The following is a 27,851-nucleotide window of genomic DNA, read 5'->3' as shown; positions in this document are numbered from 1 at the left end:
TTTATATAATAATCATGTATGTGTATATTTAATTATATATATCTATATATATATCATTAAATATATATATACATGATTATATATAATCATGATTTAACATCATCAAGGTAAATACATCAATCAACTATGTGAGAGGATAGATATCATTTGTTCACTTATATGACTTCATTGGTTAGATTAATCCGACCGAAGCTACAATCATCAACACTCCCTCTTAGCTAGGGAGGATTAAATCTATCCAAGAATGAAACACAATATGTCAATTTATTGTTTAGAGGAGGAGATATCACCTCATCGTGATATTTGGAGTTTATGGTAAGAACACAAGAATATCAAGTCACATGATATTCACCATAACTCACAAAGTATCCATTTTATGGTATGTGCATTGGCATCATGTCTCATGATGCCTACCATAAAGGATATCAGATCATGGCATATCCACAGATATTAAGTCACATAACATCCACCATGACTATCTCTTAAAACATTTAGGTTTTATTAATGATATCAAGTCTCATGATATCTACCATAATATCTTTAGAGATATTAACTATCATGACATGTCCACAGATATCAAGTCTCATGATACCCATCATGATAATGAAGTTGATCATTGTAAAATCGTCACCTTACAATATCAATATATTAAAAGTGTTCATTATTGAAAAGTTGTCACCTTTCAACAATGTTCACAGGGGGTCCATGAAGTCATGGAATCACACACACCTGACAAAAGAGTTTACACATTAAACATCTTTTAAATATTAGTACAAATAATAGACTCAATCTCAAATTTAATTTACATTTCCAACCACCAAGTTTATTCCGAAAGTGTTCCACCTTTGTCTTGGAGAGAGGTTTGGCAAGAATGTCTGCTGTTTGATCATTTGTACTAACTTATTTCAACTGAATCACATTCCTTTCTACCATGTGTCTAACATAGTGATAAGGAATCTCAATATGCTTCGACCTATCATGGAACACTGGATTCACTGAAAGGTTTATGCAACTCTGATTGTCACAATGGATGATAGTAGGATTCAAAGATTCACCAGGATTCAAAGATTCACCACACAATCCTACAAGCAATTTTCTTAGCCATACTGCTTCTCTTGCCCCCATAGAGGCTGCAATGTACTCAACTTCTATGGAGCTCCATGCAACTGAGGATTGTTTCCTACTAATCCATGAGATCATAGCTGGAAGCTGAAGCAACATCCTGATGTGCTCTTCCTATCAACCACACTTCCAGCCCAATCTGAGTCAGTGTACCCATGTAAATCTAGGTCTATATTTTTGTATTTGAGACCATATCTAATAGTGCCTCGTAGGTATCTCAAAATGTGTTTTGCTGCAACCAGATGTATCTGCTTTGGTTCGCATATATATTGACTGAGTGAATTTACTGCATAACAGATGTTGGGTCTAGTGTTGACCAAATACATCAAGGATCTGATCATCTACCTGTATAGAGTGGGATATGCAAATTCTGAGTCTGCTGCTGCTTCCTTCAACTTGTGCAAGTTTGTTTCCATGGGTGTAGTCCATGGGTTTACACTCCATCATTCCAAATCTCTTCAAAATGTCAATAGTGTACTTTCCTAGATTCAAGGTGATACCATCAGCTTGTTGCCAAACCTCTAATCCGAGAAAGTAATGTAAAACACCTAGATCCTTCATATCAAACTCTGATGCTAGGTTTTGCTTACATTTGGTAATTAAGTGATCTTCTCCAGTAATCAATAGGTCATCCACATATAAGATAAGAATCAATATTTCGCCATTAATTACCTTGAAGTAGAGATTTGGATCTGCATCATTTTTGAAGAATCCCAGGCCCAAAAGGTATTTATCAATCCTCTCATACCAAGCTCGAGGGGCCTGTTTAAGCCCATACAATGCCTTCTTTAATCTACAAACATGTGAACTGGCTTCATGTATAACAAATCCTTCAGGTTGCTCCAGGTAGACTTCTTCCTCTATTACACCATTTAGAAAAGCAGTCTTTACGTCCATTTGATGCAGCAATAGCAATCACAGCTCTGACAGAAGTATATTGAGCAACAGGAGCAAATGTCTCTTCATAATCAATTCCCTCTTTCTGAGAGAAGCCTCTGGCAAAAAACCATGCTTTTCATCTTTCAATGCTACCATCTGCAACATGCTTAATTTTGAAGAGCCATTTTGATGTTACCACTGATTTTCCTTTTAGTCTGGGTACAATGTCCCAGACATCATTCTTAATAATGGATTGATACTCTTCTGTCATAGCATCTTTCCAAACTTGAAGATCTATAGCTTCTTCAACACTGGATGGTTCTGACTTGATGATCTCACCCATCAAAGCAACATTGCTGGAGTATCTGTGAGGTCTTTTGCTTTCTCTGAAGGTTCCCTTCAGTGTTGCATAATTCTCAGCTTCTTGAATCATTTTCTTAGCCCAAAGTGGTCTCTTTTGATTTGCATTTGTGTTATTAGGTTCATTCAAGGGTTCACTTTGATCTTCATTTTCCATCACTTCATGAGTCTCCCTCTGAATCTCAGGAGCATGATCCTCTTCCATATTTTGAGGTGGCTCTTGATCTTCTATCTCATGAGTGCTTGTGGATCTTCTGAAAGCAATGTATTCCTCAAAGATAACATCCCTGATAATTTCAATCAATCTTTGTTCAGGTATGTAGATCATGTAGGCTTTAGATATTTCAGTATAGCCCACAAATATTCCCTTCCTGCCTGAGGGCTCTAACTTAGACCTCTTTTCCTTAGGTACATGAATGTAGACTAAACAACCAAAGATTCTTAAATGACTTCTGTCAGGTTTGATTCTAGTGAATGCTTCTTCAAGAGTTTTGTTATCTAGAAGTGAATGAGGACACCTATTCTAGATGTAGACAACAGTCCTAGAGGCTTCAACCCAAAATGAAGTTTCTAAGTTTTGATCATACATCATGGCTTTAGCAACTTCAACGATAGTCCTATTCTTTATTTCTGCCACCCCGTTTTGTTGTGGATTATAAGGAACTGTAAACTCCCTCTTAATCCCAGCATTAACACAAAAGTCCTTGAACATTTTTGAAGTATATCCCCCCCATTGTCTGTTCTTAATGTTTTGATTCTATTTCCTGACATGTTTTCTATCAGATTTTTGAATTCCTTAAATCTCATAAGGATTTCTTCAGACTCTTTACATTTTAAGAAACATATCCATGTTTTCCTAGAGAAATCATCTACAAAGATAATATAATATAAGAATCCTCCTATAGAGGCTACAGACATGGGTCCACATAAATCAAAATGAATGAGTTCTAGTATATTTTTTGATTTACTATTACTATTTGTGAAAAGTCTCTTTTGTATTCTTTCCCAAGGCACAACCCTTGCATGTTCCTTCATGTTCTGGTTTGAGCTTAGGTAAGCCTATTACCATTTTCTCTATGGAAGGAAAGACACAAAAGTGGAGATGTCCTAATCTTCTATGCCAAATCTCGCTTGTATTAGTAGATTCATGTATTAGGGCTTGAGAGGGAGAAGTACAAAGTTTATAAAGGCATCCATGTCTAACCCCAATCATATAAGCCCTTTTTATGGTTGAGTTCTTGGGCCATGCCAGGACTTTCCCTTCCATAAAGGTTATTCTGTATCCTTTATCTTCAAGTGCCGAGATGGAAACTAAGTTTCTCTTTGTCCGGGGTACAAACAATACACCTGTAAGATGAAGAGAGATGCATGCCTTTAGATTTATGGTGCATGTTCCAATTTCTTGTACTGGATAGTTAGTACCATCCCCAATAGTCAGTTCCTCATCTGAATTCTTCACTATATTGTCTAGATGTTCTTTGAATCCGGTGATATGACGTGATTCCCCACTATCAATTATCCAAGTGCTAAAGCCTATTGATACTTGGTTCGATAAGACTGAATAGAAAACAAGTTTCTCGGAATCATTTTCCATGCTAGCCTTCTCAACTTCAGCAATAGAGGCTTGAGGTTTTGGCCTATCCGGACACTTCATAGCATAATGTCCATACTTGTCACATCTAAAGCACTGCACTTGAGACATGTCCCTTCTTCTTTTAGATGAGCATTTCCCATTTGCACTTTTGTCCTCCTTTCTTTTGAAGTTCCTTTTCTTCCCCTTCTTGTGAGAATGAGAGTTTAGCACATGAATGTCTTCATTTGTGGTACTTTGATTAATCCCCCTTGTGACCAATCTGGATTCTTCTTGAATACAATCTGTTTTTAATCGATCGAACTTGGGAAGTTTTGAACGAGCACTTATTCTCTGAATAAATTATTCCCATGATGTTGGGAGTCCATTTAGAGAGAGCATTGTTAACTCTTTGCTTTCAATTTGATGGCTAATGGTAGAGAGCTGGTCCCTTAGCTCTATTATCCTCATCAAGTATGATGTAACTGATTCTCCTTTATTCATTTTCACATGATGAAGTTGTCTTTTTAGTGTGAGAGCCCTGTTGGTGTTGTTTATCTCATACATGCTCTAAAGGGATTTGAACATGTGGTATGCTGTGTCAAACTTAGAGATAATTGGAACAATGTGATCTCTGATAGCATCTACTAACACCTTCATGGCTTTGCTATTATTTTTGTTCCATTGAAGTTTCTCTTTTTCTTCATCTGGTTCACGTACAACTCCTTTTACAAATGAATCTAATTCATTCTTTTTCAAAGTAATCATAATCCTAAACTTCCATGATACGAAGTTTGAGGCTCCTTCAAGACAATCTTTAAATCTAACTTCGCTTGCCATTTAGAAGAAAGGAATGTGATTTTCTAGGATTCAATGATAGTCTTGATTATTTTTAGGTTAAAATTTGATTAGATCTTCCTTAGACTGGCTTTGATACCCTTGTTAAAATAATCAAATTTGTTTTTTGTTATTGCTTTGTCTATTTGAATATAAATTATTAACTGTGTCTTCAATAATATCCCTGAGATAATAAGAATACTCTTACTTCAATTTTGATCAGAATACATTAGATGTCTTTGGCTTGCACTTGTAGATTTTTGTGTTTGCCATTTGAATCGATTTCATCCATATATATGTTTGGTTAGATGTCTTATGAATAGACATGCCTCCACGTGAACATAGTTCACGTGGAGTCATGTCTCTTCATAGACATACTTCATAAACAAAGATGAATGATTTAATTATCATTTTATATTAAATGCATGTTAAATACCGAAATGTTTTAGCAGAATGATCGATTATATTGATCATTCTATTGATCAATATATCGATATTCATAAATCGATTCTTATAATCGAATCATGATTGTAGTCCGTATAACATAGACATCGATTTCCATGATCGATATTGGTTTAGACTTCTTAATCAATACAAACAGATTCATCAGTTTACATAATCAACTTCATTAATGGTTAAGCACATAATGATCTTTAATTGATCCATTGTATGATTGATTCTCTTTATCATTTTAATCATAGATTGGTGATGATGATTATAATCATTTCCAGAATAACATGATTTATATAATAATCATGTTTGTGTATATTTAATTATATATATCATTAAATATATATACATGATTATTTATAATCATGATTTACCATCATCAAGGTAAATACATCAATCAACTATGTGAAAGGATAGATATCAATTGTTCACTCATATGACTTGATTCGTTAGATTAATTTGACCAAAGCTACAATCATCAACAAAGGAATAGGTCCTAACCAAGGAACAAACATGTGCTCGCATGAAGGATAATCCCATGCAAGAAAGGACATCAATTTATGAATAATGCAATCCATAAAGGGAATGATGAAAAGATAAGAGGAGAATCATGTTGCTACCCTAATATATTTGAATTTGAAAAAGCACCACCTCTAATGACAAAGATCCCCCAATTAAGTTAACTACTTGCGTCATAGGGTGAGGAGAAACATGAGGGTGAAAGGAGTGCTAAGGCACTACCTTTTCACCTAGAAAGAGAGCAAGATCTGTTAAAAGACATATACGAGGACAATCGTATTGTTCTTGAACAAATTCCTTAAATGCTTTACACTTTCCAAGAGAATGAGATGAAAAAGATAATATCCATTTCCTTCTTTATGTTTATTGCTAAACTTCACAAAAGGAAAAACAACATTCTTGTCATACTTCAATTTCCAAAAGATTATAGTTGCTAATCTTTCTTGATCATTAATGAGTGTAGGCTTATTCTTTTGAGATTTAGGACAAGAGTTATTATTAGAATAAGAAGGATTATCATCCATGATTTTAACTTTACGACTATCGATAAGTTCTTTTATTGAATTTTGAAAATTGGGACAATCATCAACATGGTGATCATGGGTTTGATGAAATGAACAAAAAGGAGGTTTTGAAGAAGAAGCACTTTTATGGGAACGGATGTCTTGTTGTCTTGCAAGATGATCTTTGAAGTCTTGAATCCTAAGGAGTTCATCCATAGGAGATTTATTATTGTTTCCTAGGCCTTATGTGGTAATTTGTGTAGGAGGGTTTATAGGGACTCTAATTCCTTGTTGAAATTTTCCAAGTCCCCGTCCTCTAAACCTTGTTTTGATATTATGTTAAAGCCACTCCTATAAGAATCTTTTAATTGATAAGGCTGGGGAGCATTGTAGTAAATTTCTTTGAAGTTTGTAGTGTAAGGATGTTTAGAAGGGATTAAAGGATTAGTAGATGAAGAAGGAATATCTTGTGAAGGAGATTATATATCGGTCTTCTATAAAAAATTGGTCATACATAGGTCTAATACAAATACTCTCATTGTCGGTATGAAAGGTACACAAAAAGGAATTGCAAACAAATATCCATTTAATACTTTCTCTATCAAAATGAAGCATGTAATCTTCACTCCAACACTAGGCATCACAAAACAAAGAGGATTGATCCCATGATGACATGTAATTATGAGTTAGTTACACAACCCTCATACCATAATATGGTTTGACAAGTCATTAGTATGGACCAACAATGTTAAATCCTCTACATGAATCTTGTATGGTTGCAAGGAACACATGTAAATCTATAATTGATGAACAATATCAAATAGAACCACCTTTATACATGCTAAGAAGTTGGCACTACCATGCATGAAGGGTACGACCCAAAAAGGGAGGCATGACTTACTCAAACTAAATGATGCAGCCAACAATAGATATTCTCCAATTCACCCACTAAAAATATTCACCACAAATTCAAATATCATGTCAAAAGACATCAAATACATCCATCATTGTAATTCCAAGAGAATCTTCAATATGCAATACAATGGTAGCCTTTGAATGAAGCTAGATCAATCTAGCCAGGGGAACTTTTATCCCCAAAACTAGGAATCTTGAGAGGTTTTTCATCTTAAAAAGATTTGGAAGAACTCTAGGTTCATTCCAACAACATAATAGTAGCATTCACAAGTCTATCTCCACAATGAGCCCCAACAACTCCTTACATAGGTTTTGGAGGTAAAATAACCAATCAAAAACTATAATAGTTCATTAAGATCACTCAAATTAACGGTTTTGAAATATTAAAAATATTTCATGTGCAAAGGCCCCCTTATCTCTCCTAGGCATCATATTTCACTTATTAAAATATAACATTAGAAACTTAAGTGAACATTTAATTCATTTTGCTAGAGTTGTTGAAAGCATTGAAGAAACATCAAAATCAAACTTTGATCATACTAAGATGATATTGAAGATGTAGGATGATGATTTGAGCCAACTAGAAGACTTATGAAAAATAGATGACCTCTCAAAGAAGTTTGAATAACACCCAAAAGTAAAAAAACACTTATGTCATGATGATCGACACAAGCATCTGGACTCATTTATATAAATAGCAATCCTGAAATACTGAATGAGAACCCTCCAATAATTTTGGAGTCCACTTTTCCTTATCAATTACCTAACAAGAACTCAAAAAATAGGCTAACTATCTCCAAATTGACTAGGCTTGAGAAAGGGGACATTCCAGTCCTCCCTCCCCAGAATTGCTTCTCCCCAAGCAATTACAAATTTGGATGCTGCAGTATCTATTCACCCTCAAAAGTAGCATCATCCACAAGAAAATTCTTCCACCGAATGAAATATTCTTTTATGGTCCACTTCCTTAAAGTATGCTCGCTATATCATTACTTTTGGAAGCAAAACGAGCTTCCCTTCTTCATCCAAAGGGGGCAACTCTATAGAGGCAACTAAATTATGTCCAAGTGCTTTCTTGAGGCATGACTAATGGAAGACATTATGCACCTTGCTACTCTCAAATAATTCTAACTCATAAGCCACTTCTCCAATCCACTTGGAGATCTTAAATGGGCTATAGAGACATAGCTTAAGATTTTTTGATCCACTCTTCTTGATAGTAGATTTCTTATAGGGATGCAACCTCAAGTAAACCATATCTCCCACTTCAAATGCACGCTCGATATGGTGTAATGCATAGTTTGGAGACTTGGACACGAAGAGTACTCGACAAAAAACTTAGCAACTTAGAAAGTACTAAAAATTTAAATTTCTTAAAGAAACCTTTTTTTGCAAGTTTCAATTACAAAATGTATTAAATTTAAGCTTGATGTCTTGAAAGAGAAAATGCATAGTTTTATTGTAAAACATGTGAAAAATTCATTTTAACTAGAATTTTACTTGTTTTAGCAATTTTACCCGTGTTTTTCCTATGTCTATAAAAACAAGAGAGTTAAACTTGTAAAAACTCGCCTAGCAAAAAAAATAGAGTATTCAACAACTCAGAGAGTACTCGCAAAGTTTGCAAACCATGGTGTAATGTGCATATATATATTTTTGATTTAGAGCATTCTAGAGTTTGTCTTTCAAAGATTTCATAATGTCTTGACTTTGCTGTAACAAATTCTTAGCATGGGACACTCTACTATCACCAAACAAGAGGTCAATGAAGCTAGGAGTTTCATATACATACAATGCAATAAATGGAGATAGATCTTAATAGACATCTAATAAGTAGAATTATAACAATACTCACCCAAACGGAGCCATCTAATTCAAGTCTTTTGCTGCCCTGAAGCATTATTTCTTAAGTATCCTTCCACCCACTTGTTAACAATTTCTATTTTCCCATCAATTTGTGGGTGATAACTAGTGTTAAGAGTGAGCTCAATCCCACTCAATCTAATTAATTCTTGCCAGAACACAATTAACTTGTTGTCCCTATCACTTACAATATTTTTGGAATACCAAGCAACTTGAACACTTCTCCGAAGAACAAATGAGCCACCTTAGCTATTGTAAACACTACAAAAATAGCAAAGAAGTATGCAAATTTAGTCAATATGTCAACAATAACAAGTATTCAATCCTTAACTTGTAATTTTGGTAGACCAATAATGAAGTCCACTAAGATACTCTCTCATTTTTTATTGGGAGTGGGCAGTGGCTGTAACCAACCAATAGAATAAGTGTGCTCATTCTTGTTTTGTTGACACACTTTGTATTCCCTGATATACTTAAAGGCTTCATCCTTTAGCCCCTTCTATAAATATATTTATCAAAACTACATGTAATTCTTGAAAAAACCTTGGTGACCAGCCAAGGGAGCATCATGGAAAGTCCTCAAAATCTTCACTTTGAGCGCCAATTTAGGTACTAGGAAGATTATTTCCTTATAGAGAATCAACTCATTCACCACTTTGTACCTTTCATCTTGCAAAGTACTTTATAGAATACTAGTGGCAAAGGAGTTTTTGGCATACTCCACAAGAATTTGATCCTTCCAATTAGTAGTAATCTCCATCATGGAAATCAAATGCGGCCTTCTTGACAAAGCATCAGCTACAATGTTCTTCCCTTTGACATGTTTGACATGTTTGACAAGTTGTTAACAAAGAGAAACGATACATAGATTGTTTGATAGTGAATTCAAAGCACCTACAACTACTACCATGCTAGTGAGGAGTACTAGCACTCTTTGAGAGCCACAATTTCCTTTTTTCCCATCTAGTGCAGCAGAGCCCATTGGGAAACATAAGGTGACAACTAATACTCCAAACATTGTGGCAGAAATGTTTAACGTTCAAATCAAAGATGAGGCACATGATGCCATTAAAAAATTCTTCCTTGCTAATGGTATTGCCTTCCATATTGTTCTCTCTCATGATGAGGATCCTGTGGCTAAAATAATAAGAATAGAGCCTTCATATGTGTCACCAAGGTAGAGAAAATTGAGGAACACAATCTTGGATAATACCTATTCCAAGATTAATATTTAGAAAAAAAATGAAGGCTGCCTAGGTCACAAGTGGATTTGGCATACTCATAGATGGGTAAATAGTCATCAAGCATTGTCTACTAATCAACATCATGATCACAAGTACAAAGGGCCCTCACTTCATTGGGATTGTTAAGTGTTTAGGCATTGCGAGGATGCAAATTATGAATTCCAAAACCTTATAGATGTTATTGAGGAGGTCGGCTTAAAGAATGTGGAGTAGGTCATGCCAAATGTAGCTTATGTTTGCAGAGTAGTAGGGAAGTTGGTTGAGTGTAAAATTCCTTAACTAAGATCTGATTGTAGATAGATACATGTCCAAAATATAATAGAAACGTATTGTTCAACACAACCGGTAGATTATTGGAATACCAATGAATATCGTTATACAGTATTATTGTTTAATACACAGAGTCTCAATTCTACTTTCATACTTACTGATAAACAAAGCATTTGTCAACAAAAAACTGAACAATCATTATTCAAGGAAGTTGATATCAAATGATTAAATATTTCACCAGGAAAGGGGTTAAAGATTTTCTTTCATGATGCACCTGATAGATAAGTAGTGACTACCAGCTGTACATTCACGTTGATGCCTGACTCATTACAGAATGCTACCAAAGAGTCTTCATAAATTCATCGATGGACAATGTAGAAAGAGACACCCACAATAGCAAACAATTCACCTCAAACTTAATTCCACTGGAAAGTCAATTTGCACAAATAGGTCTGGGATACGAAACCATCATGGTGTGCTTCATGTTTGGTAACCCTTCCATTTTCTCTACGCGAGGACTGTGATCTCCCATCACGGCAACAACAAACCATACGTTACAACTCGATATCGGGATACTAGGCCACGGAAGAGAGAGTGAGTTTGAATGCCGTCTTTCACCTGCCTAGCTTCCAGTGGTCTTATTCCCATCTCGTGTGTAAGGAAACACACGCGTTCGCATCACATACAAGGATTCACTCCATTAAGTCACTCTGCTGCTTTGATAAAGCATGGTTCCACTCCCAGAACTTGTGTCCAATAGGCCAGTAATTAACTAACGAAAGACAATTTAATTCAATGTGTATCCTATCACACCGATAACAAATCTTTTCTTCTCCCCTCAATGTCGAAGCCAAAGCCATGCCTTTATTCTCAAAATAAGTTGGTTTTATTATTTCCCATAGGAAACTACCTTTTTACTTAAATAATAGTTAAGAACTATTAGTTAAATAATTACGGTGTTATTCCACTTTATTCAACAATGCTTTAATAATATTAATTATTTATATTAATCTATGAATGGGATATTACTATAAAATAATTAATATTTTTTCGAAGTTACCTTTTGCACCTTATTTATTAGGGGACATTATAGTCTCCCCTGCCCAATGTTGCTTGCCTACAAGCAACTGTAATCCAGGATGCTGAAGAACTTGCTCGTTTTCCCAAGTAGCATCATCCAACGATAAATTTTGCCATTTAATGAGATATTCCCTGATTGTCCTATTCCGCAAGTGCCTGTCTCAGGTCTCCAAAATCACTTCGGGTATCATCGCTAATTTCCCTTCCTCATCCATTGGTGGTAAATTTTTGGAAACTTTCACCTGTTGACCCAAAGCTTTTTTGAGACAAGATACGTGGAATACATTATGTATTCTACTCTCTGCAGGTAAATCCAATTCATATGCCACTGCACCAACCCTCCAAACCACCTGGTACGGTCCATAAAACTGAGGCTTCAATTTCTTAGCCCCACTACGCTTGAGGGATGACTGCCTATAGGATTGTAGTATGAGATACACCAATTCTCCAATTTCAAATTGTCTCTCAATACGCTTATTATTTGCATAAATTTTATGTTGATTCTGAGCACATTGCAAATTTTCCTTAAGTGCTTTCAATATATCTTGGCATTCCTGAAGCACATAACGAGATCTGGGAACATTACTCTGATCAAAAGCAAGATCAATGAAAGATAGTGCATCATACCCATATAATTCTCTGAAAGGAGTCATACCAATAGATATATGATATGTAGTATTATAGCAATATTCACCCAAATAAAGTTTGGAAACTATGGGTCCAACTATTCTAAAAAAATAGAGTACTCAGCAAGAGTACTCATAAAGTTTGGAAACTATGGGTCCAACTATTCTAGCGATGGGGAGTTTTCCATAGACTTTGGGGATGAGGCTTAGAGGCATCAATAGATTTTATATTAATTTTGAATATAATCATCATAGTGACATTTTAAATATAATAATTTATTGATACTTGACATTTACATTGTTCCATGCAATGCGTTTACTATTATATAGTTTACAATTTCAATTGATATTTCTTATAAAAAGAAATTAAAACTATTTTTTCAAGTACCAAATTATATTTGCATCACCATTCCCCATCATCCCCAAATGTAGGGCTTTGGTCCGCTTGTTCCTATTCCAAAACTATGTGGAACCATAGTTTCAACCTTCAGCCATGATGAAATTACTAATAATATTGTGGCAGTGCCAGGAATGACAATTCAAGCCAAGTGGTGGCGTATGGACATACCGTTAACAAAGACAGTATACTTTTCATTGTTCCATTCTTTAATAGAGGTTGAATTATGATTCACTGTATAGTATCCCCAAATGGATCACAAATTCTTTTTAAAACATTTGATTTAAAAAAACAAATCACTGCTTTGCATGCAGGAGAATCCGTATTAATCATCTAATTGTAAGAAACTATGTTACAATTTACATATACCTAGCCACATCCTTTTTAATAGATCACAGGATTTAATCCATGACTCTAGTGAAGCTTCTTTCTTTCTTTTCTTTTTTGCAGATTGAATTAATATGTGTACACTACGGTCATCAAATATTTTTATTAACAGCTGTGCTTGAATTATAAGCTAAAAAAATGAAATGCATAATAATTTCTGATTTAAATAAAAATTAAAAAAAACTATGATTGCTGTCTAGCTACAGTCAGTCGACCCCGAATAGGTAAGATCCATTTCCAGTAGTTTTTGGGGACAGTGACTCCGGGGATGTGTCTGATTTCTCCCTGCAAACCCAAATGTGACAAGTATGAGTACAGCTGGGAAACCCCTGGGATGCGTCCTCATGCATCCCTAATGTTTTCCTGTTGCATCCCTTATGTTTGCCTGTTTTATAAACAACAACAAAAGAAGTTAGATATTGAGGATATTGTTGGCGAAGCCTAACTCATGCTTTCCATGAACTCTAATTTTGCCATTGAGTTCTTAGGTTATCTTTTTCCTTTTCTAGTTTTTCATAGATTGTTGGTTGCCTTTTGTTTCTGTGATAAATAGTACATATTTTCTAAGGGATTTACAACCTATTGGAAGATAATGGCCCCAGCAAATGCATCTGGACATGGGATAAGAGACAACTTGTGTTTGCCATTTGCTGAACCTTAGAACAACCTTTAGTATTATTTGTTGGGTTAGCATTCTACGTTTGGTACATCACTGTAAGGCAAGGATTTACAGGAAAAATAACATACAGGTGTAGTGATGTATAGTGAGATGGAAATCTTTGATAGTAATATTTGTATCTTGAGGTTCTCTGCTCATTTTATTATTGGTGTCCCAGAATATTTTCTATCAATAAATGATCAATGCTCTATCCACTTCAGGATGCCAAATTTATTTGAATACATCACTGTAAACCCCTTAAGGCCTCATGGGCAGGAAAACATACAGATATTGTTTTAGTGATTTTGTAGTGAGATGGAGAACTTTGGTATTTATTCAAATTTGGTCAATTATCAACCAATTTTGCGATTCCCTGCTCAATTTATTGTTGGTGTCTAAGAATATTTTGTCAGTAACAGATCATGCTCTTTTAACTCAAAGACACCCTGCTATAGTGCTACTCAGTCTCTCAATAAAGTTCCATTTCATACTTCAGAAAAATCTTCCCAACAGAAGTATAAATCTTCATAAACAAAACATGACGACCATGCAATTTTACTAAAACTGACTATGAGCTTCTAAGCTTCCCATGCACGTTACTTTCTGTTTGAACGATAACTGACTGCCAAATAGATGAATAAATGTTCATACAAACAAAAAGTTAGAATTGTGAACTCACGTTTGCCGTATTGAATACCACAGTTTTGCAGTCAGGGAGTATACTAACTGACCATGCAGGGAGACTATATGTCATATTCTGGAAATTCAGAGTTACACCAGATGTGGGATTCATATTTGAAAGAAATGCTGCACATTGCCCTGAGTGACCTCTGTAAACATGTGCCTGCAATTTCTTCCAAGCTTTCAAACTCTTTCGTACCATTAGATAAATATAATGCATCCACCAGATTAACTTCTTTATTTTTGAAAAATCTATCAAGTTTAAGCTAACTTTAATAAATACATAGTTTGGTGACTTGTTACTATATTCCTTAGGAGCCTATGCACACATACGCACACGCATATATATTGCCAAGCCATACCTCTTGAGAAGAACCCAATGAGAAAGTCTCCGCTCTTGCAGAAAGTAGCGTCTGACTACAACGCATAATTGCCGTGTTCAAATCTTTAAGGTGGCTCCATTTAGGTTCTCTTTCGTTGCCTAGTACATAGAAAAATTATGTTAGCATGCCGATGTCTTAGAACTTCATTTGAACATAAGAGATGACTAGCTACAAACCATATTCATCAATTGGTGCATCATAATCATAGCTTGCTGTGATAAAGGGCCCTCCTGATCTTCCAAAATTTGTGCCTCCATGATACTGGAATACCAGCATAGAAGCCAATGGTATCAATATATGCAGTATATAATGTTAGTACATGCTGGTCATGAGCTCTACCTTATTAAAGAAATGTGTGCTTTAGTCCAGTCATTTGGAAGCAAATAAATATTCAAAAATTACAGAAGATGGCTGATTTGCATGTAGTTCCATACCATATAATAGTTTACAAATGTACCATTCTTCGCATAGAATCTTGCAACGGCATATGCAATGTTCTCTACTGGTCTGTGATGCTTTGCCCCTCCAAACACCTGAAACCTACTTAGGGAAAAACAAAAAATTCCTTGGTAAAAAATCTGAGAAACATTTCATCTAGTAAGAAGTATTAAATTATGATATGGAGTGGGAATAACTACACATACTTTCAAGTAACATAAAAAGGTTTCTGGATAAAATACAATGGTGACTAACACATGTATGAAATGGCATGACGAAAAATAGCATGACATCCAAATATGATTCTGATTCGAAATTCAAAATAGCACCTCTAAGTGCCAGGAACACACTGATAGGAATCATGACAACAAACTAATCGCATCATCATGTGCAGGCAGCTAATTACATATTGCTAAACATTGCACTACATTCTACCTAGCTTTTAATAGAAGAAAGATCCTGGCCAGTAGAAGATTTAAAATTTCAACATTTATATTTAAGTATAGCCGAAAGGAGAAACCCAAAAGGTTTACATGCAATAAATAAGATTTAGAAGATGTGGGATTATTTTAAGTTTGTGGCTTTTGAATCTTTCTACTGGTAACTTAAGTCTGTGGCTTTTGAATCTTTCTACTGGATTATTTTAACTCTAACAATCCATGACAATACTGTTTTCTTTCTTAATGGCATATTGACGAGGATGAATTCAAGGAAATCCACGACCAAGAGGTTTCTTATAATTCTTTCACACAAGGATCGATAATTGAGTGCGATATCATTACCATAGCAGAATTAACATGTATTGCGCATGTTGACTATTATTTATGACAAGTCACTCCACTGAATGGTATGGAAAATAAGCAATTAGCAATAAAGGAAGTGATTTGGCTCAGACCCTTGATGGTTTCATTAAGTGAAATTCCGTCGTCTTGCAAAACGTAACCTGAGTAACACGGAGACTGGTGTGATTCTCCAAGATGCAGCTGGTAGTTTTGTTTAGGGTTGCTCCTTTTTTAAGGGCATCATATTAATAACTAGTAATTGGATGTTGGTGTGTAATGGAAATTTTTTAAAAAATGGTTTTTTTTTTCATATATTTGTGTAGTATATGAGGTTAATTGATAGTCTATTTAGAAAACAATGGTCTCAATGAAGAAAGTGACAACTTTAAATAAAATGTGCATTCATTTATAAAGAACCAAACAGGGTCACGTTATAAACTGTGAAAGAATAAGTAAAGAATAAGTAAACTAGACTCCATTACAAATAGGCTCACATTCTGTTTGTGATAATGAGAGAGGGAGAGTGATGGATAGATAAGAGAATGAGACATGTCTAGAGAGAGAAAGAAGATTATGAGGAGTTTTGTAGAGAGAGTAGCAAGGGAGGAAGCTACTTAGAATTTGCATCGGTGTCATTTTTCATTGAATATGTATGATGTTCATAGAAAATTTATTAGTTCCACTTCATTGCAACTGATCTATTGTATCTTATTTCTCATTTCTCTTGTTTGTACTTGTTTCTCACCTTTGAGAGTCTTAAATTACACTATATGCCATTATTTTCCTTATATTTGTACTTGCCTTTATTTAGTTTAACATAGAACTTTATTACCATACATTATGAGGTTAAGTGATCCTAGACTTCATACAACATTGCACCTCTTTTAATAACTTTTGTGTGTTTACCATTAACTTTGTTTTTTTGTCCAACAATAATTAAGTTTAATTTAATCTATATTGTTCCATTGTACATATGAATTAAAATTGAATTTAATTAATTTTTTATTAAAGATAATGAGTTCAAAATTACATAAGAGTTCAAGATTACATCAACCAGAGGCCTAGCCTCACTCGATCAAAAACATATACAGTTTACAGAGGATGACACTGATCAAAAAATATAATTACAACCAAGATCTGCAACATGACTAAGATAGAATGTCCAATGAGCGATCAACCCAAGCCACCCAGCCAAGAGGACCATCCATCCAGACCAAGTCTTTGTGAGCTTGCACCTGAGCCAGCAAGGAAAGCTCATCTAATCTGGGGTTCCCATTCTTCCTGATTTCATCTTTAATTTTCTCGCAGGCAACCTCGAACGCATGTAGGTCATCCAGGGTTCTCCGCCAAAGGGGGCCATTCTTCAACTCGTGAAAATAAAAGGATGCGCCGCATTGAATGAACCTCTTTAACTTCTTCCTTTCCACCATCATCGTAACATGAACTTGCAGAAAAATTTTGAAATGTGTGAGTTTCCTGAAAAACTCAGTAAGAACTCTCGGCTTACCTTGAAACTTTTCTTCGTTCCTGCATTTCCAGATCTGCCAAAGAATGTTAGAAGACAGCATATTCCAAAATAAATTCGAATCCTTATGCAAGCCAGGCACATAACCAGAAATGATATTAAGAAAGCTCATATTGAACGGATAAATAATGCCAAATCTATTCCAAATTTCCTTAGCAAAGAGACAATCAAAAAGGATATGTTTACCAGTTTCTGGAACCTTACACAGATTGCACAGATCAAAATGAGAATCAGAATCAGTACTAAACCTCTTGATAGGAAGTCTGTCAAGTAAAACAAGCCATCTAAAACAATTGATTTTCGGCTCAACAGGACTTTTCCAGAGCCGCTGAAAAACTTTACTCCACATCTTGTCATCAAGGGATAGATGCCACGTAGAGTTCACATGACTAAAAATGTCTTTATTCTGATTAATAACAGAATGAATGTGTTTGGCTTTAAGGCAGTCCATAGCCACACCTCCGGGCCACAAGCAATGAAGATGTCTAAGGGAGTCCACGTTGCAAACAGAGGGGAGGTGTCTGGAGGCTTGTCTCACCATATTGTACGTTCTTCTCTGAGAGTCAGGAATATCAAATTTAGATTTGATAGCGTCCCAAGACGGGAGAAGATCACCCTCGAACAGGTCTACAAACTGCTTGATACCTTTTTTAGCCCAAGATCTAGCAGAGCAGCCCTGCATTAAGGCAAGGGGTTTCCCATTAATGACAAGATTCCACCAAATGGATCTCTCACCGTGGAGAGAGCCTTGGTGGTACCAGCTCTTATTCATAATGTGGTCCCTGACCTGTTCCCAGGCCTTCCAAATGGCCTTAAAAACCATAGAACCTTGAACCGCAACCGGGAATTCCCCCAACAGAAGATCACCAAAAGGGAGATTCTTCCAAGACTTAGCTTTCTTGGGATAACCTCTCTCTATGTTGTGCCTAACAAGCACTTTCCACGGGCAGTCACCATTCAAAGAGAGAAATATCCACTTGGCGGAGAGGGCAATATATATTATTTTTATTAACTAATATATATTATTTTTATTATTGCAAATAATATTAAATTAATAAGTAAATAAATACAAAATAGTATTGAACTAATTTATTGTTTATTATATAATATTAAACAAAATTTAAATAGTATCTATTTTTAAAATATAAATATAATAAAATTATATATAACAAGGTTATTTCTATGATTATAAAATAAAATAAATAAAATTTACAAATTATTATATATACTAGATATAATGTAAAATATTTACTATTACTAAGAATAAAAATAAATGTTTATGTTAATTTAAATTTTATTATATAAAAAAAATGTATAATATAATATTATATTTTTATAATGATTATAATATCTTATAATATCTTATAAAATGTATAATATAATATTATATTTTTATAATGATTATAATATCTTATAATACAATATAAGTATGATATAATAATCATTAAAATAAATACAAATAAATTTAAGAAAACATATAATTTATTATTAATATATCATTTTTAACATTTTAATATTATAAACTTAAAACAAAGAAGTAAAAATTAATAGATAAAATTTAAAAAGAAAAAAAATAAAAAAGTTATTTTTAGAACTCAAAATAAAATTTTAAAAAACAAATATAGAAAATTTTACATTTTCAAAAACTATAAGAAGTTAAATCAAATGATGTAATGTAGAATGGAAATATAAAGTATTTCTCGGTTCCTTACATGATATCAAGTGAGAAGTGGTACCATGATATTTATACCCATGAAGATTGTGACGATAAGAATTATCGGTGAAGTGGGAAAGCTGTTAAAATGGCAATGCTTTATGTGGAGAATGGTGACGACGAAAAATTAATAAAACCGATAGAAAAATCATAAAAAAATTAACTGTTAATAATGTTTGGGTCGTCTTGCATGCCTTTTACTCTATTGTACACTGTTGATGGTTGAAATCAGGTCGACCCTTTCAAATAAGGAAATGCCTTCAACGTAATGAAGCATAATGGGAAGTGATGATTGCAGGAATCATACTTGCATCATCATTGGGGGCTAAGGGTCTATTGGTAGAAGACTCTATTTTATTAATATATTTGAAGTTTTTGTTTCGCACATGTGTCAAAATAGAAAAATAGAAGAAAAAAATTGTAAAAAAGAAATATATTCCTTTAGTTTTTCTTGGGTCTTGATATCCTCATTTGAACATAAAAAGAAAAATAAGTTAATTTAAATGCATTAAAAAAAAAAGTTATTCCTGACAACATACACCTTTATCTAAATTATAATTACTTTGACTTCAAAAATTAACTAAAATATATATATGCAACAAAAAATTATGAAAAAAATACATACATTAGATATTGATGTGACAAATCTATATTTTAAAAGTTACAATTTTATTCTTCGACATAAATCACTTCTACAAAATGATTACTATAAAAACTTAGCATACCTATTTTTAGAGGAGTATATGTAAAATACAAGTAATTAATATTAAATTATTGTTAAGATATATATCATTATATTCGAATACAAACTTATTTTAATATTTTGATTAAACTCTTTACAAAAGTAAATTTTTTTTTAGTATAATTAACATTAAATAATTTCAAATAATAATAAAATATTTTTTTTCTTTTTATGCGTTAAGTGTCACAAACACGTGAAGTTAAATGCTTCTAGTTTTTCTTGATGAATGTTTTTGCATCCATATGTCAATATAATATGCCTTTGGTGAAACAAGTTATTAAAATTTAAGTAAAAATATACACAATTCAATTTTATTTTTTTGAAAAAATATATTTAGGATCTGCACAAAAAATCTTATAACTCAATAGTTTGCTTCATCTTTAAATTCTTAATGGTTTAGCTACTCTGTATTAGAAAGTGAAGATCTGGGTGCAAAATATTGATTCCAATGTCAAGTTTGGCCAAAAAGTGTAACCCATTATTGTGGGATCACCCAACACCAATAGTTTGAAGGGGGATAAAGTTTGTATCAGGTGAAAATTTTTAAGTAGATATTTTATGTAGTGGTGTGTATATATATTTTATGTAGTGGTGTGTACTCTATCTAGCTTTAATTTCTAGTGGAGATAGATTTATTTTCTAATGAATATATGATTATATTGAGAGGGTTGAATTAGTATAATACAAATTTTTACTTTTCAGCTTAACAACCATAATAACATCAATTGTACAATATTATTTACATAGGATCTAACAATTTTGGAACACAAGAAAAATACAAGATTTAGGTGGAAATCTTATGGGAGAAAACCATGACAAAATATTAATTATATCACTCTTTTACAAACTACGTAGACACCAACCCACAAGACACACTAATCTCCTCTTAAATTATTTGTACACCAATTCCAACAATTTATAGACACTAGCCCACTGGAAACACCAATCCCCACAATTCATAGGCACCAACCTACTGGAGGCACTAACCCCTATAACTAAACACCAACTTTGTGAGAGACACCAATCTCTCTTTTTTGGAAGCACCAACTTCTAAAACTAAGTTCCACCTTTAGAATGTTGTTTCTTCAATGGATAATGGACATTTGATTTGGCTTCACAAATTCTTCTTGTAAGTGATATACACTTGATGTAGGAGCATTCGATGGTGTATGGGAAATCCTGCATCACACAAAAATATTTCTTTTTGTTTAGTTTTATTTTAATGTTTTTGTAGTTCTGGATACCCTTTTAGACAAACAAGAGATTCCAACTCTCAGAATTGTCAAGTTGCCTTTTCTTGCCGACTGCCCAAAATAGTAGGTTTTTATTTAAAGGCAGATGGAACCCAAAATTTACAAGAAGATTAAGGAAGGAAAAATAAGCTCATTGGCAAAAGAATCTGGTCAAAAGAATTAATGGTTTGAAAGTTATTAATGTTTCAATTTCTCAAAAAATCAAAAAAAAATCTTCCAAGTCAAATCTGAGGCATTAAATGGTGTCGAATGGGCTTTAAAATAGCGGGAATTGATAGAGAGGGCTCTCAGAATGCTCTACACTTAGAGATCTTTCTGATGCTTCAAACGGTTCATAAATCTGATTCTCGGATCAAAAGTTATGGCTGTCGAAAGTTGGACAATTTTTTGGAAAGTTTCAATTTTCGAATTTGGCTGTATTTTCATATTTCCAATTTAATGTTTTGGCAATTGTTCACTAAATGGTAATTTACTAAATTATAATTTTGGCTCCAAGATGGGAAACCGCTATTTAGGACTCATTGAGGAAATTCATGAGTTAGTTTTGGGATGTGAGTTTTGAGAGTTGCGTTTTTTTATTGTAAGGGTTTTTTAGAAGACTCTGAAAGCTGTGTGTTGCATCCTGTGAGGATTTATTCCTCTAGATTGTATTGCATGTGTTGCTTGCAGATAATAATATTATAATATTTTGTGTCTCTTTTTTAGCAATTTTTTGTGTTTTTTGTTTCTCGGGTTGTTCCCTCATCAAGTGGTATTAGAGGGAGGTGATTCCTGAGTGTGTGAATGGATTGTCAACAGTTCATACTAGGATCTGTGATTGTGGGACGTGATCAAGATGCCTCCAACAATGATGCATGGTGGCAGAAATGCTGGCAGAAGAAATGCTTTGGCAAACAAGTGTTTGAGATCCCTCCAAAGATAGATTGATGGATTGCAGGAAGAGTTGAGAAGAGGGATTAATCCGAGGAGAGGAGAAAGTGATGATAAAGGAGAGGTTGAAGATTCATCCTCAAGTGAATCACAAGAAGCAATAGATCAAGATCAGACTCGATTGTTGAGGGCCATTTCTCAGATTGGGAAGAGACCCAAAATTGAGGATTTAAATTATTCTAGGAATCTGAACCCAGAAGAGTTGATTGTTTGGATTAATGAGATAGAGGAATATTTCCAATATGAGGAGATAGAGGACCTAGATCGGGTTAAGTTTGCAAAGACAAAGCTAAAGGGTCATGCAAATATCTGGTGGAAAGAGGTCCAGCTACACAAAAATCGAATAGGAAAGGGAAAGATAACCAGATGGGATCACATGGTTGATAAGCTGAAGAAACAGTTCATCCCTATGGACTATGAGATGGATTTGTTGAAGAAATTACAAGGGTTGAAACAAGGAAGTAAATCTATGAAGGAGTATATAGAAGAATTTTACAAAATAATCATCAGAATAGGCCATGTAGAGGCTAACAAGGAAAAGGTTGCCCGTTAATTGAATAGGTTAAGGCCAAGTATTCAAGAGGAGCTGAGTTTGGTCAAAATGGCCAGTATTGAGGAAACATATTAGTTTGCTTTGAAGGTTGAAGAGAAGCTGAATAAGAGGTTGGAAGGAAAGAAAAAAGGGAAAGCTCAAGGCGATATAGGTGACGGAAGGTCCTTCGGGAGCCGAAATGAAGATTAGAAGAAAAATGATGAAGCAGGTCCCAATCGAAATCAAAAGGGTGATAATTTTCATCGCCCCCGTGATCAGAATAATGATGAACAACAAGGAAGAGGAAGAGGAAATCCTGAACAAGGATCCAGGAGAGGTGGTTTTAGAGGAATTTGTTTCCAATGTGGTGAAGAAGGGCATAGAGCGTTTGAATGTACACAACATGAAGGAAGGACATGCAAAAGAAATGAAGGCCATGCATGAGTCGTGCATGCAAATGAGGAACCTCAATCAAAATATTTTGATGATGTAGAAAGGGGAGATGTCCTAGTTATCAAGATAACCTTGATGAATGAGGTGAAAGAACTAGATCATAAATAAATTTTATTTTACGCCAGATGCAAATGTAAGGATAAATGTTGTAATGTGATTATTGATAGTGGGTGCACTGATAATCTAGTGTCTGAAGAAATGGTTACAAAGTTGAAGCTGAAGAGAGAAACATCTGCAGCCATATCAGATAGCCTGGTTATAGAATGACCATACAGTTCTGGTCAATGAATGATGTTTGGTAAAATTCAAGATTGGCAGTTACCATTATGAGGTACTCTGTGACATCATACCTATGGATGCATGTCACATGCTGTTAGGGAGGCCATGGCAGTTCAATAAGCGTGTTGTACATGATGACCATGTGAATACTTATACCCTAACAGAGAATAAAGTTTGCCATAAGTTGAAGCCCCTAAAGGAGGTGGAAGAAAAGATATGTAGTAATGCTAGAATATGTTTTGTTCATGGAAGGAAATTTTTGGAAGGCATGAAACACGAATCTATGTGTTTTTCTTTAATTCTTAGAGTGGATAAAGAAGATAGCGTAGAGGTGCTTGTAGAAGTTTCTAGTTTGTTGAATGACTTTCAAGATATCATGTTTCATAATGTGCCTAAGGGTTTACCACATGTGAGGAAGATTAGTCATCAGATTGACTTGATCCCTGGAGCGAGTTTGCCAAATAAGGCAACCCATAGAATAACTCCAGTAGAAAATGAAGAGTTGAACAGACAGGTTCAAGAGTTGTTTAAAAAGGGATTGATTCGAGAGAGCCCGAGTCCATGTGTGGTACCTGCAGTACTTGCACCAAATAAGAATGGAGAATGGCGGATGTGTATGGACTTTAGGGCTATAAACAAGATAACAATCAAGAATAGATTTCCCCTACCAAGGATAGATAACTTGATGGGCTGCTTGAGTGGAGTAGAGTACTTCACAAAGATTGATCTGAAGAGTGGATAACACGAGATCTAGATTAGAAAGGGGGACGAGTGGAAGACCACCTTCAAAACCAAAGAAGGCTTGTATGAGTGGTTAGTCATGCCTTTTGGGCTAACCAATGCACCAAGCACATTTATGTAGCTCATGAATGAGGTATTGGAAGAATTTTTGGGTAAGTTTGTTATTGTGTACCTTGATGATATTTTAATTTTCAGCAAGACATTGGAGGAGCATTTGATACATATTTGTAGAGTTTTTGAGAAATTGAGAGAGGAGAAATTGTTGATTAATTCAAAAAAGTGCACTTTTGTGAAGAAGGAGTTAGTGTACTTGGGGTTTGTTATCTCAACAAAAGGTCTTAAAATGGACCCAGAGAAGGTGAAGGCTATTCTGGAATGGCCTACCCCAAGGACTGCTACTGAGGTGAGATCTTTCCATGGTTTGGCTAGTTTTTACAAGAAGTTCATTAGAAACTTCAGTAGCATTTGTGCACCCCTGACTGAAATGATGAGAGGGGATAGGAAAGAATTCAGGTGGAGTATGGGGGCAACAAAGAGTTTTGATTTGTTGAAGAAGAAGGTGACAGAGTAACCTATTTTAGCCCTTCTAGATTTCAATAAGGTGTTCCAGGTGGATTGTGATGCCAACAGTAATGCCATTGGAGCTATATTGAGCCAAGAAGGTAGGGCTATTGCATATTTCAGTGAAAAACTAAATGATGCAAAGAAGAAATATTATGTTTATGTTCAAGAATTTTATGCATTAGTTCAAGCATTAAAGAAATGGAGACATTATTTGTTGTGGAAAGGGATCAATATTTCCTCTGTGTTCAACATTGCAGACTTAATAGAATATCATGAAGGGGACACAACGAAGGAGATAACAATAGAACAATTCAAAATTCTTGCACCTACTTCAGAGAAGGAGGATATCAAAGTAATCTTGGATAGCTGTGTGAAATTAACTAGGAACATGTAGTATGAGGAGTATTTGGTGAAATGGAGGGGAAGACCTATTGAAGATTCTTCATGGTTGTCCAAGGCAGAGGTTGACCATTTGATGCAGGAGCATCTAGTGGTGTATGGGCAATCCTACATCACCCAAAAATATTTCTTTTTGTTTAGTTTTGTTTTAATGTTTTGTAGTTATGGATACCCTTTTGGACAAACAAGAGATCCCAACTCTCAGAATTGTCAAGCTGTTTTTTCTCACCAACTGCCCAAAATAGTAGGTTTTTATTTGAAGGCGGATGGAGCCCAAAATTTACAAGAAGAATAAGGAAGGAAAAATAAGCTCATTGGTGACGGAATCACATCAAAAGAATTAACGGCTTGAAAGTTTTTAAGTTTCAATTTCCTGAAAAATCGAAACAAATTCTTCCAAGTCAGATTTGAGGCATTAAACGGTCTCAAACAGGCCTGGAAATGGCAGGATTCGATGGAGAATTTTTTTAGCATATTCTATACTTAGAGAAATTTACGATGCTTCAAACAGTTCGTAAATCCAATTCTTGGATCAAAAGTTATGGCTGCTGGAAGTTGGACAGTTTTTCAGAAAGTTTCAATTTTCGAATCTGGCTGTATTTTCATTTTTCCAATTTAATGTTTTGGCAATTGATCGCCAAATGGTAATTTAATAAATTGTAATTTTGGCTCCAAGATGGGAAAAGGCTATTTAGGACTCATTGAGGAAACTTGTGAGTTAGTTTTGGGATGCAAGTTTTGGGAGTTGTGTTTTTTTATTGTAAGGGTTTTCAGAAGACTCTAAAGGTTGTGTGTTGCAGGTTGTGAGGATTTACTCCTGTAGATTGTATTTACATGTGTTGCATGTTTGTAATATTATATTTGCAAATAATAATAATATAATATTTTGTGTCTCTTTTCTAGCAATTTGTTGTGGTTTTTGTTTCTCAAGTTGTTCCCTAATCAACACTTCACAATTTAAACACACTTGGTTTCATATAATTTTCTTCTTTAAATTTGCATGTACTCCTTACAAGTATACCATTTTATGAAAAAATATTTATCATTTCTCTCATTAAAATCTTCTTGTGTTTAAATGATGTAACGTTTATTTCCACACTTTACCTCTTTCAAATAATTTCCTCCTTTCAATTTTGCATTTATTTGTGTGTGTGGGTTGGTGTATATCTGATTTATCTTTTTACTCCACACTTGTTCTTCTTCATATTCTTTTTATTCCTTTTAATCTTTATATCTTCATGAAATGATGCATCTCTTATAATAGAGAGAATATTTTCAATATACGTGTCACTTATTAAGAACCTTAACTCTTATTCCAATTTTTGTATTTCATTAATACCAAGCATTTCCCTTTTATAATATAATCACTTATAATACTTAATTCTTTCTAGTCTAATATATTCACAACCTTAATAAATAAGCACTTTTTTTCAATGTTTTATTTAGCAAAGGCAATTTAACATGGTTGGCCTTCTTTCGTTATATTGGCCACTACCTAAAATTGATTTTATTCGTTTCTACACAACTTTGTCTTCTTTCGTGGAGTTAAGGTTGTTTGGTCATCATTAAAGGTCGTTGACGAATATATTTATATGCATTGTGTTAGGTCATTTTATCTTCTTTATTCATGATGAATTTATTAATGAAAGTTGGCCAATATTTGGTCTTTTCATAAATTTTTCCTTCATGAACTTGGTCTTCAATCGAGTTAAAATGATATGGTGTTGCCCTTGAAACGTTTAGTGGCCTTTGGCCTTTATATGGATAATGGTCCTTTTTCAATTATCCAAATATAACAACTATGAGTGTGTTAAGGTGGTTTTGGGTGACTGTAGGTTGGGTTTTATGGCTCCTTCCAAGTCTAAAGCTACCATTAGAGAAGGTTTTGAGAATAATATGGTGGAGGTATGTTTTAATGGAGCACTATGTGTGGATTTTATGTCTCTTTCTTTATTTAAATTTGGGGGAGAAGAGAGTTCATGTGTAGGAGAGAAAATAAGAGATGATGTATCCCCCCATAAGGAAGAAGCTCCAATGTTGATACCCACAATCACTCAAAACCACCTTAACGCACTCAAAGTTGTCATATTTGGATAATTGAAAAAGGACCATTAACAATTACTTGTCCCTTTCTCACACAAATAAGGGTCCTATGGTTTCAATGAGCTACATCTATAGGCCATACTATTAGAAAGCTAGAGTAGAAAGAGATGTTATGAGAGCTCATTTCTACCACTACCCACAACAAAAAACCTTGCAACCATATATAACAAACATAATGCATAATGGAAATAATGTAAAAAGACATCAGAGTGCCACTGGAAATGTTGGACATATTGTCATTGATGTCAAAGGTGAGAAGATTAATTGTCATTGATGTCAAAGAATGAAACAACTTCCTCTATATTTTCAAAGAGGGACACATTAATGTTGATTATGATCCAAGAATGACAAATTTTATTCTTCCCCTTAGCAAAAAAAATTCTTGATGACAAATATAGAAGCAAACCCATGAAAGGAGATGGGAGGAAAGGACTCAAGATGTGTATAATGGAAGAATTCTTAATTGTCCACATGTCTAAATCAAAGAATGTCAAATCAATTGAAGAAAATTTAAACAACTATGAAGATAACTGAAGAACAACTTCTAAAGTCACTAAAGATGAAATGAAGGAAAAATGAAGTTACCATCAAAGATAAATGGAACATCCTCAAGAGTGCCCCTAATGTCAGCAGTGTGTGAATCAACAAAGAA

General features: G+C 34.3%; 1 protein-coding gene across 1 annotated transcript in view; it reads right to left on the bottom strand.

Annotated features, from left to right (window-relative positions):
• The window catches only part of LOC131068387 (beta-galactosidase 1), a 212,798-nt gene that overhangs the window by 91,054 nt on the left and 93,893 nt on the right, over positions 1–27,851 (bottom strand). The window contains exons 8-11 of the mRNA XM_058003566.2: positions 15,179–15,284; positions 14,921–15,005; positions 14,724–14,842; positions 14,360–14,524 (exon numbers count right to left, since the gene is read on the bottom strand). Of these exons, the coding sequence (XP_057859549.2) occupies positions 14,360–14,524; positions 14,724–14,842; positions 14,921–15,005; positions 15,179–15,284 (475 nt within the window). The remainder of the gene's footprint in view (positions 1–14,359; positions 14,525–14,723; positions 14,843–14,920; positions 15,006–15,178; positions 15,285–27,851) is intronic.

This window comes from Cryptomeria japonica, chromosome 5 (assembly GCF_030272615.1).
Source record: "Cryptomeria japonica chromosome 5, Sugi_1.0, whole genome shotgun sequence".
Classification (NCBI taxonomy): domain Eukaryota; kingdom Viridiplantae; phylum Streptophyta; class Pinopsida; order Cupressales; family Cupressaceae; genus Cryptomeria; species Cryptomeria japonica.
Note: the sequence above shows the minus strand (reverse complement) of the source record. Positions and strands in the feature narration are given on the sequence as shown.